This window comes from Oncorhynchus kisutch, unplaced genomic scaffold, assembly GCF_002021735.2.
Source record: "Oncorhynchus kisutch isolate 150728-3 unplaced genomic scaffold, Okis_V2 Okis02a-Okis13b_hom, whole genome shotgun sequence".
Taxonomy (NCBI): Eukaryota; Metazoa; Chordata; class Actinopteri; order Salmoniformes; family Salmonidae; genus Oncorhynchus; species Oncorhynchus kisutch.
The window spans coordinates 4,365,237-4,383,598 of record NW_022261979.1 but is presented as its reverse complement, the minus strand read 5'-3'; the positions used below and the strand labels follow the sequence as shown (position 1 = coordinate 4,383,598).

Below are 18,362 nucleotides of genomic sequence, written 5' to 3'. Positions count from 1 at the left end.
TCTGTTCCCCCTCATGTCCTTGTCGGTGATTGTTTATTTTAAGTGCTTGTGCACGTCTGTCCTGGTGTGTATTTAACTCCCTGTTCCCCCTCATGTCCTTGTCGGTGATTGTTTATTTTAAGTGCTTGTGCACGTCTGTCCTGGTGTGTATTTAACCCTCTGTTCCCCCTCATGTCCTTGTCGGTGATTGTTTATTTTAAGTGCTTGTGCACGTCTGTCCTGGTGTGTATTTAACCCCCTGTTCCCCCTCATGTCCTTGTCGGTGATTGTTTATTTCAAGTGCTTGTGCACGTCTGTCCTGGTGTGTATTTAACCCTCTGTTCCCCCTCATGTCCTTGTGGGTGATTGTTTATTGTAAGTGCTTGTGCACGTCTGTCCTGGTGTGTATTTAACCCCCTGTTCCCCCTCATGTCCTTGTCGGTGATTGTTTATTTTAAGTGCTTGTGCACGTCTGTCCTGGTGTGCGTTGGGTTATGGACCCATTATTTTGTATTGCTGTTTTCCGGTGAGTTTTTCTTATTAAACTGCGCCGTTGAGAAACACAATTTTTTCTCTCCTGCGTTTGACTTCTCTGTCGCCAGTACGCACTCCTTACAGTTTTGATGAAAAGCCATTATCACGGAAGTATATCTACACATGGTGGGAAAACTTACGGAGTTTTGATGGAGCGGGCATGTGTCTTTGCGATGGTGAATTGGAAACGGATAATGGAATGGGTCATTAATTAATGCACAGTAGTTGGAATTTATGTATTGATTTATTCATATTGTTCTATACATTTTTCTTTACACGTGCATTATCTTGTTTTTGATATGCTTTACTCCTGTCGCTTTGCAATCATCAACAATATGTTATAAAATGTGACATTTCTGAAATTCATCCCTGGCGGTGCAGTTCATATATCCACTTTGTAGCACAAGGAATGTTTCTATTCGGCTCAATCTATCCTAAAGAGGCCAGGCCATTTACAGCGATACTCATGACAAGAGGAAGGTGTCCAGGGCAGATAACTGAAGTCACTGTGAATTCTGCATCCTCATTCAATCTGGTAAGTTCCACATTGGAGAGGGCAAAGAGACGGTCTGTCCTCTGATACAGCTCCTCCTCAGTCAGAACAGCCAGACCTGCATCTCTCAGAGAGAGGGTCTCCCCACTCCCTGCTGCCACATGCTGCACCTGGAGGACAAGCAGCACAGGCATAAGCTTACATGCACTCTTTTCTAAAAGGCCATATAGGACTGGAGGCTCAATCAAGCAGGTGTGAACTCACCAGGATCTGCAGGGCCTGTAAGACTGGAGGACTGCAACAGGATCCCAACACAGAGAGACCCTCATCTGTCATTCCTGAATAAATAAATATACACACATAAAACCACAGTAGTGAAACTAGTTTCCCAGGAACTGATCAAATAATAACTGGAGAATCCTGTGAAAACTGCTCTCTATCTCACCGTCCATGGCACTGACAATGAGGTGGATAGCACTGAGAAGTGAAGATCTGATCTCGTCCTCATCCTTCCCAACACATTGGTCTACAAGATCCAGTAGGCCCTGGACTGTTTCCCTCTCAGACTCTTCCAGGACACCCAGGTCAGGAGTCTCACCATCACACATCTGATCCAGCTGTGATGAGAGAGAGAGAGATATTCATCCCTGCTATTAGGTGTGTGTGTGTGTGTGTGTGTGTGTCTGTGTGTGTCTACATTGTGTGTGTGTGTGTGTGTGTTTGTGCCCTGTTTCTGTATGTCTCACTCACCACACTCTCCAGCACACTGACTGCCTCTCTGTCCTCCATGGTTGTCTTGAGGAGCTGGAGCAGAGAGGAGCGTTTGGCTGCTGGCAGGACTGACAGCAGCTGGAAATGACTACTCAGTTTCTCCAGTTCTGTCAACACACAAACAACAACAAACAACAGTGTTACTTTGTAAAATATTGATCAATGGGGTTTTTTATATACCAAAAGTGTGGTAACTTCATAATTACTAATCAAAAAGAACAACTTAAATATTGAACATTCCATTCAGTAGACTACATTACATGTTGACAAGGCGTTCCATTCAGTAGACTACATGTTGACCAGACGTTCCATTCAGTAGACTACATGTTGACCAGACATTCTTTTCAGTAGACTACATGTTGACCAGACATTCCATTCAGTAGACTACATGTTGACCAGCCATTCCATTCAGTAGACTATATTACATGTTGACCAGACGTTCCATTCAGTAGACTACATTTCATGTTGACCAGACGTTCCATTCAGTAGACTACATTACATGTTGAACAGACGTTCCATTCAGTAGACTACATTACATGTTGACCAGACGTCCCATTCAGTAGACTACATTACATGTTGACCAGACGTTCCATTCAGTAGACTACATGTTGACCAGACATTCCATTCAGTAGACTACATGTTGACCAGACGTTCCATTCAGTAGACTACATGTTGACCAGACGTTCCATTCAGTAGACTACATGTTGACCAGACATTCCATTCAGTAGACTACATGTTGACCAGACGTTCCATTCAGCAGACTACATGTTGACCAGACTTTCCATTCAGTAGACTACATTACATGTTGACCAGAAGTTCCATTCAGTACACTACATTACATGTTGACCAGACGTTCCATTCAGTAGACTACATGTTGACCAGACGTTCCATTCAGTAGACTACATTACATGTTGACCAGACGTTCCATTCAGTAGACTACATTACACGTTGACCAGGCATCCCATTCAGTAGACTACATTACATGTTGACCAGACGTTCCATTCAGTAGACTACATTACACGTTGACCAGACATTCCATTCAGTAGACTACATGTTGACCAGACATTCCATTCAGTAGACTACATGTTGACCAGACGTTCCATTCAGTAGCCTACATGTTGACCAGACATTCCACTCAGTAGACTACATGTTGACCAGACGTTCCATTCAGTAGACTACATGTTGACCAGACGTTCCATTCAGTAGACTACATTACATGTTGACCAGACGTTCCATTCAGTAGACGACATTTCATGTTGACCAGACGTTCCATTCAGTAGACTACATTACATGTTGACCTGACGTTCCATTCAGTAGACTACATTACACGTTGACCAGACATTCCATTCAGTAGACTACATGTTGACCAGACGTTCCATTCAGTAGACTACATGTTGACCAGACGTTCCATTCAGTAGACTACATGTTGACCAGACGTTCCATTCAGTAGACTACATTACATGTTGACCAGACGTTCCATTCAGTAGACTACATTACATGTTGACCAGACATTCCATTCAGTAGACTACATTATATGTTGACCAGACGTTCCATTCAATAGACTACATTACATGTTGACCAGACGTTCCATTCAGTAGACTACATTACACGTTGACCAGACATTCCATTCAGTAGACTACATGTTGACCAGACATTCCATTCAGTAGACTACATGTTGACCAGACGTTCCATTCAGTAGCCTACATGTTGACCAGACATTCCACTCAGTAGACTACATGTTGACCAGACGTTCCATTCAGTAGACTACATGTTGACCAGACGTTCCATTCAGTAGACTACATTACATGTTGACCAGACGTTCCATTCAGTAGACGACATTTCATGTTGACCAGACGTTCCAGTCAGTAGACTACATTACATGTTGACCAGACGTTCCATTCAGTAGACTACATTACACGTTGACCAGACATTCCATTCAGTAGACTACATGTTGACCAGACGTTCCATTCAGTAGACTACATGTTGACCAGACGTTCCATTCAGTAGACTACATGTTGACTAGACGTTCCATTCAGTAGACTACATGTTGACCAGACGTTCCATTCAGTAGACTACATGTTGACCAGACGTTCCATTCAGTAGACTACATTACATGTTGACCAGAAGTTCCATTCAGTAGACTACATTACATGTTGACCAGACATTCCATTCAGTAGACTACATTATATGTTGACCAGACGTTCCATTCAATAGACTACATTACATGTTGACCAGACGTTCCATTCAGTAGACTACATTACATGTTGACCAGACGTTCCATTCAGTAGACTACATGTTGACCAGATGTTCCATTCAGTAGACTACATGTTGACCGCTAAACATGAGACATTACCATCCACTGGCATTATTACCTTTGTTCAGATTTAAGGGGCTGTTGGCATCAAAGTCGCCTACCAGGTCCATAAATCCATCCTCTTCAATCTCATCCTTTGACGTAACCTTTTCAAAGCCACCATTGTTGGAGAAGAGGCACAGCTCTGTGGACAAGAGCAGACAACAGTCATAACCAGTAACACACAGACAGATACAGTGGCTGTACTAAATACAGTGGCTGTACTAAATACAGTGGCCATACTAAATACAGTGGCTGTACTAAATACAGTGGCTATACTAAATACAGTGGCTATACTAAATACAGTGGCTATACTAAATACAGTGGATATAATAAATACACTGAGGAACATAGATGCTGGCTGTGTACTTTACCATGCAGCTATACCTGGGACATTGATAAACCATACACAGTAACACACAGACAGATACAGTGGCTATACTAAATACAGTGGCTATACTAAATACAGTGGCCATACTAAATACAGTGGATATAATAAATACACTGAGGAACATAGACGCTGGCTGTGTACTTTACCATGCAGCTATACCTGGGACATTGATAAACCATACACAGTAACACACAGACAGATACAGTGGCTATACTAAATACAGTGGCTATACTAAATACAGTGGCCATACTAAATACAGTGGATATAATAAATACACTGAGGAACATAGACGCTGGCTGTGTACTTTACCATGCAGCTATACCTGGGACATTGATAAACCATACACTTCCTCACCAAACTTTCCATTGCGTTTGACCTTGAGTTCAATCAGACTGAAGGCCACGACAGTATATTCAGGAATCTTCAGCGACACATCACTATCTATCTGAGTACTGCCGCTCTGCTTCATAGAGGCCTGTGGAGGAAATGTCAAAACAGTCAGAGACGTTTGGTGCCCATTTTCCACTCATGAAAATATGATAAAAACATAATTCACTTCAGTAGAACGCCTAGTAATCTTTCCTACTACCTTCACGCTCAGGGCCACGCAGGCGCTCATGTTGGCTCCTGCATTGCCATGCTTCCGGACTTTGTTTGTGACCGGGCAAGGTTGTGATGTCATAATCCTCTCCGTCAACACCCCTAATATTGCCCTGGGCTTCTCCCGGGTCTGCTTGATCACAGGGTGGGTCATGTCCAGGCGTCTGCAGGAGGGACCCAAATAAATGATGTTATACAAAATAGAGAGTGGGCAAGCAAATATAATTTAAAGGTACTAGTTATGCTTCTTACTAGAGGGTTATTCTTGAACTGCTATATCTTTTACATCCCTCGCCTTTACAACCATGAAAAACACTTTCAAGGCTCTCTTCAACCTGTAACACTGAAGCATTATGGATTACGCAAAATAAATGTAAAAGTCATTTCCCTTATGAGCCGACATATGCAGCGTTTACCAGGGAAATAATCATCATGCATTTCAATCACACTGTAAAGCTGCATTTCCGTGATCCGGATTGAGTACAGCCCTAAAATGACAAATAGTTTTAGTTGATATTGAACTGTTTATCAATGTGAAAACAAGTCCTATATAATGCAAAACATTATTTGTATGTATTGTTTAATGAACTTAAGGAAAGCAAATAGGTTTGTCCCAGTAGTGATGTGTAGAGTTGTAGGGACATGTTGCGGGGATTTAGAGACATCGTTCTATTATTTTGAATGATAGGAAGTAAATAAAGGTATTTGATATATTGTATAGATCAATAAAAACAAATAAGGCTATTAAAATACTTTTTTTAAACAAATATAATATGTGTCCTTAAGCTTCATGTCTTTAGTGTTCCCACCTTATAAATCACTCATTAAAATAATATAAAAGGACATTAAGCATTCTCTCAAGTGGCAAGCTGTTATACTAGCTAATCACACCCTTTAAGTACAGTATGTCAGACATTTGAGGATTTTATTGATCATTTGGTGTGTGTCTAAATAAAAAGCGTATTTGCTGTTTAAATGAAGGGAAATTACATTGTGAGCAAAATACTTACTACTTTGCACCACACGTCCCGCTAGGGCACCTCCCCCCACTGCTCAACTGACACAGTAGCACACAGAACGCAAAAAATATTCTTAGAAATATTTAACCTCCACACATTAACAAGTCCAATAGCTCAAATGAAAGATAAACACCTTGTTCATCTAGCCACCAAGTCAGATTTCTAAAATGTTTTATGGCGAAAACATAGCACATATTTACGTCAAACCACCACCAAAGATAGGCTAATTTACATAGCCATTTTGTAGAACAATAGATGCAATCACAAAAGCAGGATTAAAAGTAAAATAATTCACTAACCTTTTGAAAATCTTCATCAGATGACAGGAATAGGACATGTTATACAGTACATTTATGTTTTTTTCAATAATATGCTAATTATATCCATAAATCACGGTTTACATAGAAGGTCATGGCTAAAAAATGCTACAACAATGCCTGGAGAAATTATGGTAACTCTGCCAGATAACAGAAATACACATCATAAACGTTGACTAAATATACATGTTCTACATATACTTAGAAATAAAAAAGGCTGTGTTACATTTATTTTTAACTTTACAGATTTCGTTCACTAGGCTATAATGTGAGTCGGCGCTCAGGAATTAGCATTTTGGCTCCTCCACAGAAACCCAAATTTAACACATAAATGTTCCCTTACCTTTGCTGTTCTTCCATCAGAAGACCTGGAAGGGTTTATACTTACCAAAAACAGCTTTAGGTTTGAAGTCTGTGTCTTTCGGTTATCAAACACGACATATTTCGGTTGAAATGCAGCCAAAAAGTAAAGTTAGTTCGCACCAAAACGTCGAAATTACATATTATATGTCGACTAAACTTGTCAAACTTGGTTCAGAACACAGCGTTAGCATGCTATATAGCTTCACCGCAATTCTCAGGACAAAGAGAAACACACGCATCGTTTAATCAATCTTGAAAGAAAGACACCACAGGCGCAGAATGCGCGTGAGATCTCGCGCGACCGAAAGGATTCGGCCTGTCATTAATCTCGTGAGCGCGCGATTCACACAATGAGAAGCCCCATTGAAAGCGGACACCGCGCTGAAGGCATAGGAACTGTTCCCAGGACCGTAGGTGCTTGGGAAGGGTGGGGGCGATGACTTCAAAGTTGGGCCAACTTTTTGGATGACAAGAGAGAGTTTGGGAGAATGAGTGCCCTGAGAGTTCTGCTTTACTTACAGACATAATTTAAACGGTTTTAGAAGCTTTAGAGTGTTTTCTATTCAATAATATTTATTATATGCATATATTAGCAATTTTTTACAGATTTTTTTTCTGTTTACTATGGGCACGCATTTCACCAACGGGGGCAGTATTCTGCCCTAGCCTTAACAGGTTTTAATCATATCTCTTTAGTAAACTATTTTTTAAAAGGTTAATGACCTTTAGATTTGGACATAAACGCTGCATACTGTACATGTCGTCTCAAGTGTAAATGACCTTCCATGGTCCGGATTGAATCTAGACCCTGTGATTCTTTAGTGTTATGCTGATTGTGATAGCAGTGAGGATTCTATGCTGTATTCTAAGTATGAATCTAGACCCTGTGATTCTTTAGTGTTATGCTGATTGTGATAGCAGTGAGGATTCTAAGCTGTATTCTAAGTATGAATCTAGACCCTGTGATTCTTTAGTGTTATGCTGATTGTGATAGCAGTGAGGATTCTAAGCTGTATTCTAAGTATGAATCTAGACCCTGTGATTCTTTAGTGTTATGCTGATTGTGATAGCAGTGAGGATTCTAAGCTGTATTCTAAGTATGAGGAAGTTGCTAAATCAGTACAGTTCCACTTCTTTGTCATCTGACAGAACTTCAACCAGAAAACACCCTTTTCACAACCAGTATACAACCTGACCATGATGTCAGATTAGATGCCAGCATGACCGCATTGCAACCCATTTTGCCTGCTGGTCTTGGGTCTAAATATTGACTCCTTGGGCAGGTGAACCGTATGATTGTAGTTAACATACCAACCTGGACTCCTTGGGCAGGTGAACCATATGATTGTAGTTAACATACCAACCTGGACTCCTTGGGCAGGTGAACCGTATGATTGTAGTTAACATACCAACCTGGACTCCTTGGGCAGGTGAACCATATGATTGTAGTTAACATACCAACCTGGACTCCTTGGGCAGGTGAACCGTATGATTGTAGTTAACATACCAACCTGGACTCCTTGGGCAGGTGAACCGTATGATTGTAGTTAACATACCAACCTGGACTCCTTGGGCAGGTGAAGCATATGATTGTAGTTAACATACCAACCTGGACTCCTTGGGCAGGTGAACCATATGATTGTAGTTAACATACCAACCTGGACTCAGGGATTGAAGTGAACGTAAATCTGTCTCTCTCCATTTAGTGTAATATGTTACGTTTCGTATGTATTCATTTGTGGATGTCCATCATTCATTTCGTATGATATGTTACGAAATACTATTCGTAAGATATGTTACGAATTACTATTCGTATGATATGTTACGAAATACTATTCGTATGATATGTTACGAATTACTATTCGTATGATATGTTACGAATGACTATTCGTATGATATGTTACGAATTACTATTCGTATGATATGTTACGAAATACTATTCGTATGATATGTTACGAATTACTATTCGTATGATATGTTACGAATTACTATTCGTATGATATGTTACGAATTACTATTCGTATGATATGTTACTAATTACTATTCGTATGACATGTTACTAATTACTATTCGTATGACATGTTACTAATTACTATTCGTATGATATGTTACTAATTACTATTCGTATGATATGTTACGAATTACTATTCGTATGATATGTTACGAAATACTATTCGTATGATATGTTACTAATTACTATTCGTATGACATGTTACTAATTACTATTCGTATGACATGTTACTAATTACTATTCGTATGATATGTTACGAATTACTATTCGTATGATATGTTACTAATTACTATTTGTATGACATGTTACTAATTACTATTCGTATGACATGTTACTAATTACTATTCGTATGACATGTTAGTAATTACTATTCGTATGATATGTTACTAATTACTATTCGTATGATATGTTACTAATTACTATTCGTATGACATGTTACTAATTACTATTCGTATGACATGTTACTAATTACTATTCGTATGATATGTTACGAATTACTATTCGTATGATATGTTACTAATTACTATTCGTATGACATGTTACTAATTACTATTCGTATGACATGTTACTAATTACTATTCGTATGACATGTTACTAATTACTATTCGTATGACATGTTACTAATTACTATTCGTATGATATGTTACTAATTACTATTCGTATGACATGTTACTAATTACTATTCGTATGACATGTTACTAATTACTATTCGTATGATATGTTACGAATTACTATTCGTATGACATGTTACTAATTACTATTCGTATGATATGTTACTAATTACTATTCGTATGATATGTTACTAATTACTATTCGTATGACATGTTACTAATTACTATTCGTATGACATGTTACTAATTACTATTCGTATGATATGTTACGAATTACTATTCGTATGATATGTTACGAAATACTATTCGTATGATATGTTACTAATTACTATTCGTATGACATGTTACTAATTACTATTCGTATGACATGTTACTAATTACTATTCGTATGATATGTTACGAAATACTATTCGTATGATATGTTACTAATTACTATTCGTATGACATGTTACTAATTACTATTCGTATGATATGTTACGAAATACTATTCGTATGATATGTTACTAATTACTATTCGTATGACATGTTACTAATTACTATTCGTATGACATGTTACTAATTGCAACCCAGATTCACCTGGTCAGTCTGTCATGGAAAGAGCAGGTTTTCTTAATGTTTTGTACACTCAGTGTATGTACAGTATAGGGCAACTCACTTGTCTTTCGAGTAGTTAACCAACTCCTTCACTTCCACCTCCTCCTTCTTCAGTCTGCCAAAGGACGACTCTTGTTCGTTGAAGCATTTTAAGCCCAAGTTAAGTTTTAAATCAGCCGCCAATCCCTCCACATTTCCTTCTGAGTTCATTTCTTTCTTGTCAGCAAATGTCCCACTGTGGTCCACGAAGTCAGACTCCTTCACATCTGAGGGAACATTCAACATTAGAATAGACACATGATCATTTTCATATTTTTTTCATAAAGGGGGAATTCAGACCCGAGTTACTCTGAAAAATAAGAACCTAACAGATGGCGCTGCGAGCAGAGTTCACCATGATTTGTCATCAAACCAAAGAGTCCACATCAGTGGAGCAGAGCTGGCAACAAACAAGGTAGGCTAGTTCCTATATCTGTTTACACTCATTTTGACATCTTGGGGAGATGAGAATCGTTGGCTGAACTAATTATGGGATACGGACCTGGAGAGCCTGAGTTTAATTATATAAGCCCATTGTGTAACAACCGGTCGTAGCTTTATAGTAAATGGTAATGCCCGGAATGTAAACTGTAGGCTGGTACCTGTAGGGTAAATCCTAGGAGGTTACTCCCCAGTGGGTTGGTTCCTGCTATTACTATAAAGTCAATAGTAAATCCCAGTGGGTTAATACCTGTGATTACTATAAATATAGGGTGAGTCCCGGAAGGTAAGCCTGCACAGGCTGGAACCTACGAAGGGTGAGTTCTAGGGGGTAAATCCCGGTGGGGTTGGTTCCCTGCATAGCTATAACGGGGTGAGTTGTATTGGCCATAAAAGTGTGTGTGAATGGAAGGTTAGTTGTGTGCCCTATTGGGGTTGTAAACCATTGCAGATTATGTGGATATATTGAAGCAACATCTCAAGACATCAGTCAGAAAGTTCAAGCTTGGTCGCAAATGGGTCTTCCAAATGGACAATGACCCCAAGCATACTTCCAAAGTTGTGGCAAAATGGCGTAAGGACAATAAAGTCAAGGTATTGGAATGGCCATCACAAAGCCCTGACCTCAATCCTATAGAACATTTGTGTGTGCGAGCAAGGAGGCCTAGAAACCTGACTCAGTTACACCAGCTCTGTCAGGAGGAATGGGCCAAAATTCACCCAATTTATTGTGGGAGCCTTGTGGAAGGCTACCCGAAACGTTTGACCCAAGTGAAACCATTTTAAGGCAATGTTACCAAATACGAATTGAGTGTATGTTAACTTCTGACCCACTGGGAATGTGATGAAAGAAATAAAAGCTGAAATAAATCATTCTCTCTACTATTATTCTTACATTTCACATTCTTAAAATAAAGTGGTGATCCTAAATCACCAAAGTAGGGGAATTTGTATTAGGATTAAATGTCAGATATTGTGAAAAACTGAGTTTAAATGTATTTGGCTAAGGTGTATGTAAACTTCCGACTTCAACTATATATACAGTCGTGGCCAAACGTTTTCAGAATGACACAAATATTAATTTTCACAAAGTTGGCTGCTTCAGTGTCTTTAGATATTTTTGTCAGATATTACTATGGAATACTGAAGTATAATTACAAGCTGTCAAAGGCTTTTATGTGTCAAAGGCTTTTATTGACAATTACATGAAGTTGATGCAAAGAGTCAATGTTTGCAGTGTTGACCCTTCTTTTTCAAGACCTCTGCAATCTGCCCTGGCATGTTGTCAATTAACTTCTGATCCACATCCTTACTGATGGCAGCCCATTCTTGCATAATCAATGCTTGGAGTTTGTCAGAATTTGTAGGTTGTTGTTTGTCCAGCCGCCTCTTGAGGATTGACCACAAGTTCTCAATGGGATTAAGGTCTGGGGAGTTTCCTGGCCATGGACCCAAAATATCGATGTTTTGTTCCCCGAGCCACTTAGTTATCACTTTTGCCTTATGGCAAGGTGCTCCATCATGCTGGAAAAGGCATTGTTCATCACCAAACTGTCCTGGATGGTTGGGAGAAGTTGCTCTCGGAGGATGTGTTGGTACCATTCTTTATTCATGGCTGTGTTCTTAGGCAAAATTGTGAGTGAGCCCACTCCCTTGGCTGAGAAGCAACTCCACACATGAATGGTCTCAGGATGCTTTAGTGTTGGCATGACACAGGACTGATGGTAGCGCTCACCTTGTCTTCTCCGGATAAGCTTTTTTTCCGGATGCCCCAAACATTCGGAAAGGGGATTCATTGGAGAAAATGACTTTACCCCAGTCCTCAGTAGTCCAATCCCTGTACCTTTTGCAGAATATCAGTCTGTCCTTGATGTTTTTCCTGGAGAGAAGTGGCTTCTTTGCTGACGGCACGTGTTTCCTTGCAGGTAACCATGTTTGACAGAGGAAGAATAATGAAATAAGCACCACCCTCATTTTGAAGCTTCTAGTCTGTTATTCAAACTCAATCAGCATGGCAGAGTGATCTCCAGCCTTGTCCTCTCACACCTATGTTAACGAGAGAATCACTGACATGATGTCAGCTGGTCCTTTTGTGTGGCAGGGCTGAAAAGCAATGGAAATGTTTTCTTGGGATTCAGTTCATTTGCATGGCAAAGAGGGACTTTGCAATTAATTGCAATTCATCTGATCACTCTTCATAACATTCTGGAGTATATGCATATTGCCATCATACAAACTGAGGCAGCAGACTTTGTGAAAATGTATATTTGTGTCATTCTCAAAACTTTTGGCCACGACTATATATATATATATAAACACATACATTATATACATTATATATATATATTATATATATATACACATTATATACATATATACATATATTTCACTGTGACCTGCTTCAACTGACTCAGGCAGTGAGGCAGGCTGTTGCTGAGTGAGTGAGTTAGGGGAGTGCTAGAAGGGTGTGTATGTTGAGACACTGGATTAGGGTGGTTGAGAGATAACTGCTGCAGGCAGCTTAGTCCATTATTGGCTGAGTCACATGAGTGAGAGGAGACAAGGCAGCAGACTCACACTTTATGACAACTTTTTACCAGTTGTAGGGAGGCTATTTAGAATGCCATTATGGAGTCACCTATTTTTTCCAACCATTTTACAATAAAACATGTTAACACGCTACAACTGATGTGCATCAAGAAATACCGGTGACAAAACACAGGATAACCACTTTGGGCAAATTAGAATAATTCACGTGGAGGTGGTTTAAACACCCTTCTAATGTGGACTGGGTTTTACACATGCTCAGTTCTAGGGTTTCCGGGGATGTGCTAGTGGAAATCCTAAATGGAAGTTCTGGAACTCCCTCGCTGATTCTGTGATTGGGAAAAGTCCTCAATGAAACAGACAAATGTGAAGAATGACACGTTTGCATCCGTTGACCTATTAGCCTATTAATTGATATGCCGTTGTTGGCTACTGTAGAATATCATTTGACAAAATACTTATGTTGAAATGGAGTTGCTGGAGTCGATGCAAATCAATTTGTGCCACTTGTGCAGCCTACTTGGAGCTGGAACACGGATTTAATAAATAGCCTGTAACTTCAGTTTAATGTTGTTATAGCCTTGTGTTATTATGAAGTTATTAATGGCCATGTTTAGTTAATTAAATTGTAAGTTATCAAAGCTCTATCGCAATTGTCATCAATTGTGAGAATGCATTAGATTGACAGTAAGAGTCAGTCAGATTAGGCTACAGGTAAACAAACTCTGGCTGTTGTTGACAAGCATATGCAGTTCATTACATATTATTCATATTCAATTCAGTGATTGAAATTATGACCTCATCCCCAGTAGCCTATTCCAGCAGGCTATTGGTTAACACAAGCACCCTGCCCGAGGGGCTGCTCTGGTGTTTACAGGGTAGCCTAGTGGTTAAAGCGTTGGACTAGTAACTGGAAGGTTGCAAGTTCAAATCCCCGAGCCGACAAGGTACAAAGCTGTCGTTCTGCCCCTGAACAGGCAGTTAACCCACTGTTCCTAGGCCGTCATTGAAAATAAGAATTTGTTCTTAACTGACTTGCCTAGTAAAAAAAATAAAAAAATGGCCAATATACCACAGCCAAAGGCTGTATCTAGGCACTTGGCGTTTCATTGTGTGTTTAAGAACAGCCCTTAGCTGTGGTATATTGGCCATATACCACATCCCCTCGGGGCTTATTGATAGGATCCCTGTCTTATAATTGTTTATCTTGTCATTATTGTACTGCCGTGTATTGTTTATATGGTCTGTCTTTGAGTTTAATATCGACATCCATTGATGGAAAATTATCTGGTGAGTTTAATAAGGGCAAATTATATTTTCTCTTGCGACATATTCAAATTCCTATCATGTTATAGTTTGCAATAAATATTATTTGGATAAAAAAGGTTTATTGCTGTAGGAAATAAAGGTTGGACTAGTTTTCAGGCCTTTTGGGTGGGTTTTGCGTAGTCAACGCCCGGGAATTTTTTTCTAGACCTGGCAACCCTGCCAGAGGGGCTGTTTTTTTAATTTGACCTGTATTTAACCAGGCAAGTCAGTTAAGAACAAATTCTTATTTTCAATGACGGCCTCGGAACAGTGGGTTAACTGCCTTGTTCAGCGGCAGAACGACAGATTTTTTACTTGTCAGCTCGGGGATTCGATCTTCAACCTTTCGGTTAATAGTCCAACGCTAGTCCAATGTTCTGGTGTTTACCTGGGTTTAAAGGTTTGTCTTCAGGTTCTCCGGGTTTCAGCACATCACTCAGGGAAAAGCCTCTGGACTGGTATTTCGGTTCCTGCCAGAAGCATCCACATCTGGGCCTGGTCTTCACAACGAGTGAGAGGAGATTCAGTTTACCAGAGCTGTCGTTCAGACTGGACACAGGAATCAGGCTACCGTTAGAATCTACTTCCTTCAACATGGATTTTACGGCCTTGGAAATCATGATGGTGGTGGATCGTGTTTCTGGCTGCAGCAGATGACAAAGACACAAATGACAAAGATGTCTAAGAAACAAAACTAGGATGAAAACATGAACACTCAATACAACAGCTTCAGAAGAGCATTCTAAATACGTTTCACAGTTGTCAAGACACTCAATAATGCAAACACAAGGTTCAATTTCCCTGGGAAAAGAGTGGATCAGAACAGAGTAGCATTGCTTTTGACAAGACAGGAATACAGACAGGAAATAATTTCAGTCAAAATTGTTGGTCATTCAAGACAATCCAAAGCATGCTGTCTTTTATTCTGATCGCAACACTGCTTCAATACCTGGTTCCCACTGCTTCTTCCTCTGGGTCCTTATGACTTAGAGATACGTTATGAATGAGATAGGAATATGTCTGAAATGCATTAGCTAAGAGTTCATTACATACTAGTAGGAGGAGTCTCTTTTACTGGGAAACTGTCCTGTTCCACTCTTACATTCCTGCTCTTCACTTCTGTTTTATTTGATGAGAAAATAACTTCTCTAGAAGCAGTTAGAGCTACATGCCACATTACTGGGAAGTATATTCTGGTTTGATGTGTTGTCATCCTCATAACATCCTTTAACCTAGCAGACGGTAGTTCCTGCAAGTACCTGGATGTTCGTATGAACAATGTGCGTCGCTGGAAAGTCCAAGTAGAGTGTCTGCTCCAGTGTCCAACAACACCTCTATTTCCTACACAGACTCAGGGTTATTACAGTTACCAGAGAATAATGCTCCTGTTCTTACATGTAATAACTCAGTAACTCATCCACTTTCACTTTCACTTTCTTCAGGCTACCGAAGCACAGCTTTGTTTTTACACTGCTGCTACTTCCTGTTTATTATCTATGCACAGTCACTTTACCACTACCTACATGTACAAATGACCTCAACTAACCGGCACCCCCTGTATATAGTCTCATTTTTGTTATTTTATTGTGTCACTTTTTTGTCATTTTTTACCTTGGTTTATTTGATAAACATTTTCTTAATTATTTCTTGAACTGCATTGTTGGTTAAGGGCTTGAGGTTAATAAGCATTTCACTGTAAGTCTACACCTGTTTTGTATTCGGCGAATGTGACAAATAAAGTTTGATTTGATGAGGAATGTTTCCTTTAAGGCCCTGTACACACTGAAGTTGTAGAACTAATAAAGCACAATGGTAACACTGGTTTAATACAACAGAGAGTTTCTGCACAAACAGCGAGACATTGTACAATGGTTGTGTGAAATATTTTGTGTCGATGAACTCTGTTAGGAATATCAGTATTAGCCTACTGTATTTTAAGGCACCTGAGTGGCGCAGTGGTCTAAGGCACTGTATCTCAGTGCTACAGGTGTCACTGCAGACCCTGGACTCTATCACAACCGGCCGTGATTGGGAGTCACATAGGGCAGCGCACAATGCATCGTCCGGGTTAGGGGAGGCTGGGGTAGGGGAGGCTGGGGTAGGGGATGCTGGGGTAGGGGAGGCTGGGGTAGGGGAGGCTGGGTTAGGGGAGGCTGGGGTAGGGGAGGCCGGGGTAGGGGGTGCCGGGGTAGGGGAGGCCGGGTTAGGGGAGGCCGGGGTAGGGGAGGCCGGGGTAGGGGAGGCTGGGTTAGGGCAGGCCCGGGGTAGGGGAGGCCGGGGAAGGGGAGGCCGGGGAAGGGGAGGCCGGGGTAGGGGAGGCCGAGGAAGGGGAGGCCGGGGAAGGGGAGGCCGGGGTAGGGGAGGCCATGGTAGGGGAGGCCGGGGTAGGGGAGGCCGGGGTAGGGGCTTCTGGGGTAGGGGAGGCCGGGGTAGGGGATGCTGGGGTAGGGGATGCCGGGGTAGGGGAGGCTGGGGTAGGGGATGCTGGGGTAGGGGAGGCCGGGGTAGGGGAGGCCGGGGTAGGGGCTTCTGGGGTAGGGGAGGCTGGGGTAGGGGAGGCTGGGGTAGGGGATGCCGGGTTAGGGGAGGCTGGGGGAGGCCGTCATTGTAAATAAAAAAGTCTTAACTGACTTGCCTAGTTAAATCATTGTTTAATTTTATAAAGTATCATTCACAACCTTTGTGTCAAACGTGTGGTAAATCAGTTGTCCAACCTGAGTGTGTACGGGGCCTAACTGTTACTACAGGGTCAGAAAGTCACATCCATATACTTCACCACTGTACCGTAGGAGAGTCCAACACCAACAGACACTTATCAGTTCCAAAGTGCAATAACAGTTCTCAAGGTCAAGTATTAGTTTCAGTTTGAACAAATCCCAGGAGCCTTGCAGTAATAACATACTGTAGTATAGGGTTTCTGATGACAAAATGTCTATGTTGTTCAAACACTGTGAATCAGACATCAAAGGAATGGACCATCACACTGACTCCACATATTCAGCATTGGGGACGTTATCTTTGAGTATGCAATAATTATTAAAAAGAAGAACAACTTCATCACCCAGGTATTCAAGATTACCACGGTGCTGGACTTCTTCTTATACTTTTTGAACCTGGTAGCACAGTAATGTGAGAACGTTTACACTTTCAAATGAGTCTACAACAATAATAGACTTGTTTTTGGGACATTATTCTGGTGAACTGTATTTTGAACAGGATTCTGTTTCTGTTGTTGTCATGTGGGTCACTTGACAATGTGTAGGACCCCTGTCTTCTGTCTTGCTCATTCACCCTCTGAATGACACACACACACAATCTATGTCTTCATTGTCTCAAGGCTTGAAAATCGTCATTTAACCAGTCTCCTCCCCTTCATCTACACTGACTGAAGTGGATTTAACAAGTGTCATCAATAAAGGATCATTCACCTGGATTCACCTGGTCAGTCTGTGTCATGGAGAGAGCAGGGGTTCTTAATGTTTTGTACACTCTGAGAATAACTATTATTTTAATGTAATGTAATGTAATATCTTATGTTGTTCTTGTCTATAACCGTTCTGTAACTTGTAATGTATTTGTCGGTTTAATGTGCACTCCAGGAAGAGTAGCTGCTGCATGTACAGTATCTAATGGGGATCCTAATAAACTAACCCCCCCCCCCCTTTAATGTCCCACTTTATGTTGTATTATCTGATGGGGATCCTAATAAACTAACCCCCCCCCCCCTCCCTCCCTCCCTCCCTCCTTCTGTAATGTGTCTTTATGTTGTATTATCTAATGGGGATCCTAATAAACTAACCCCCCCCTGTAATGTCCCACTTTATGTTGTATTATCTAATGGGGATCCTAATAAAGTAACCCCCCCCTGTAATGTCCCACTTTATGTTGTATTATCTAATGACTAGAAGAATGGAGGTCGGGACGTCTGATATCGTTTGTTGAACTTTACTGAAAACATTACAAGGATACATTCACTGTTGTTCACTAGTTC

General features: G+C 40.7%; 1 protein-coding gene across 2 annotated transcripts; it reads right to left on the bottom strand.

Moving 5' to 3' along the window:
- Nucleotides 1–738: 738 nt before the first annotated feature.
- Nucleotides 739–15,857, bottom strand: LOC116359328 (gasdermin-E-like). Of its 2 annotated transcripts, none has more exons than XM_031812216.1 (10): nucleotides 15,631–15,857; nucleotides 14,760–15,015; nucleotides 10,098–10,302; nucleotides 5,111–5,285; nucleotides 4,876–4,996; nucleotides 4,150–4,275; nucleotides 1,757–1,884; nucleotides 1,452–1,623; nucleotides 1,271–1,344; nucleotides 739–1,176 (listed from the first exon to the last, which is right to left on the bottom strand). In XM_031812216.1, the coding sequence occupies exons 2-10, from the start codon at nucleotides 14,989–14,991 to the stop codon at nucleotides 943–945; spliced, it is 1,467 nt and encodes a 488-aa protein (XP_031668076.1). In that variant the 5' UTR covers nucleotides 14,992–15,015; nucleotides 15,631–15,857; the 3' UTR covers nucleotides 739–942. The 2 variants fall into 2 exon arrangements, with proteins under 2 accessions (XP_031668076.1, XP_031668077.1); XM_031812217.1 differs by having other exon boundaries at nucleotides 15,321–15,816.
- Between the last annotated feature and the right edge of the window lie 2,505 nt (nucleotides 15,858–18,362).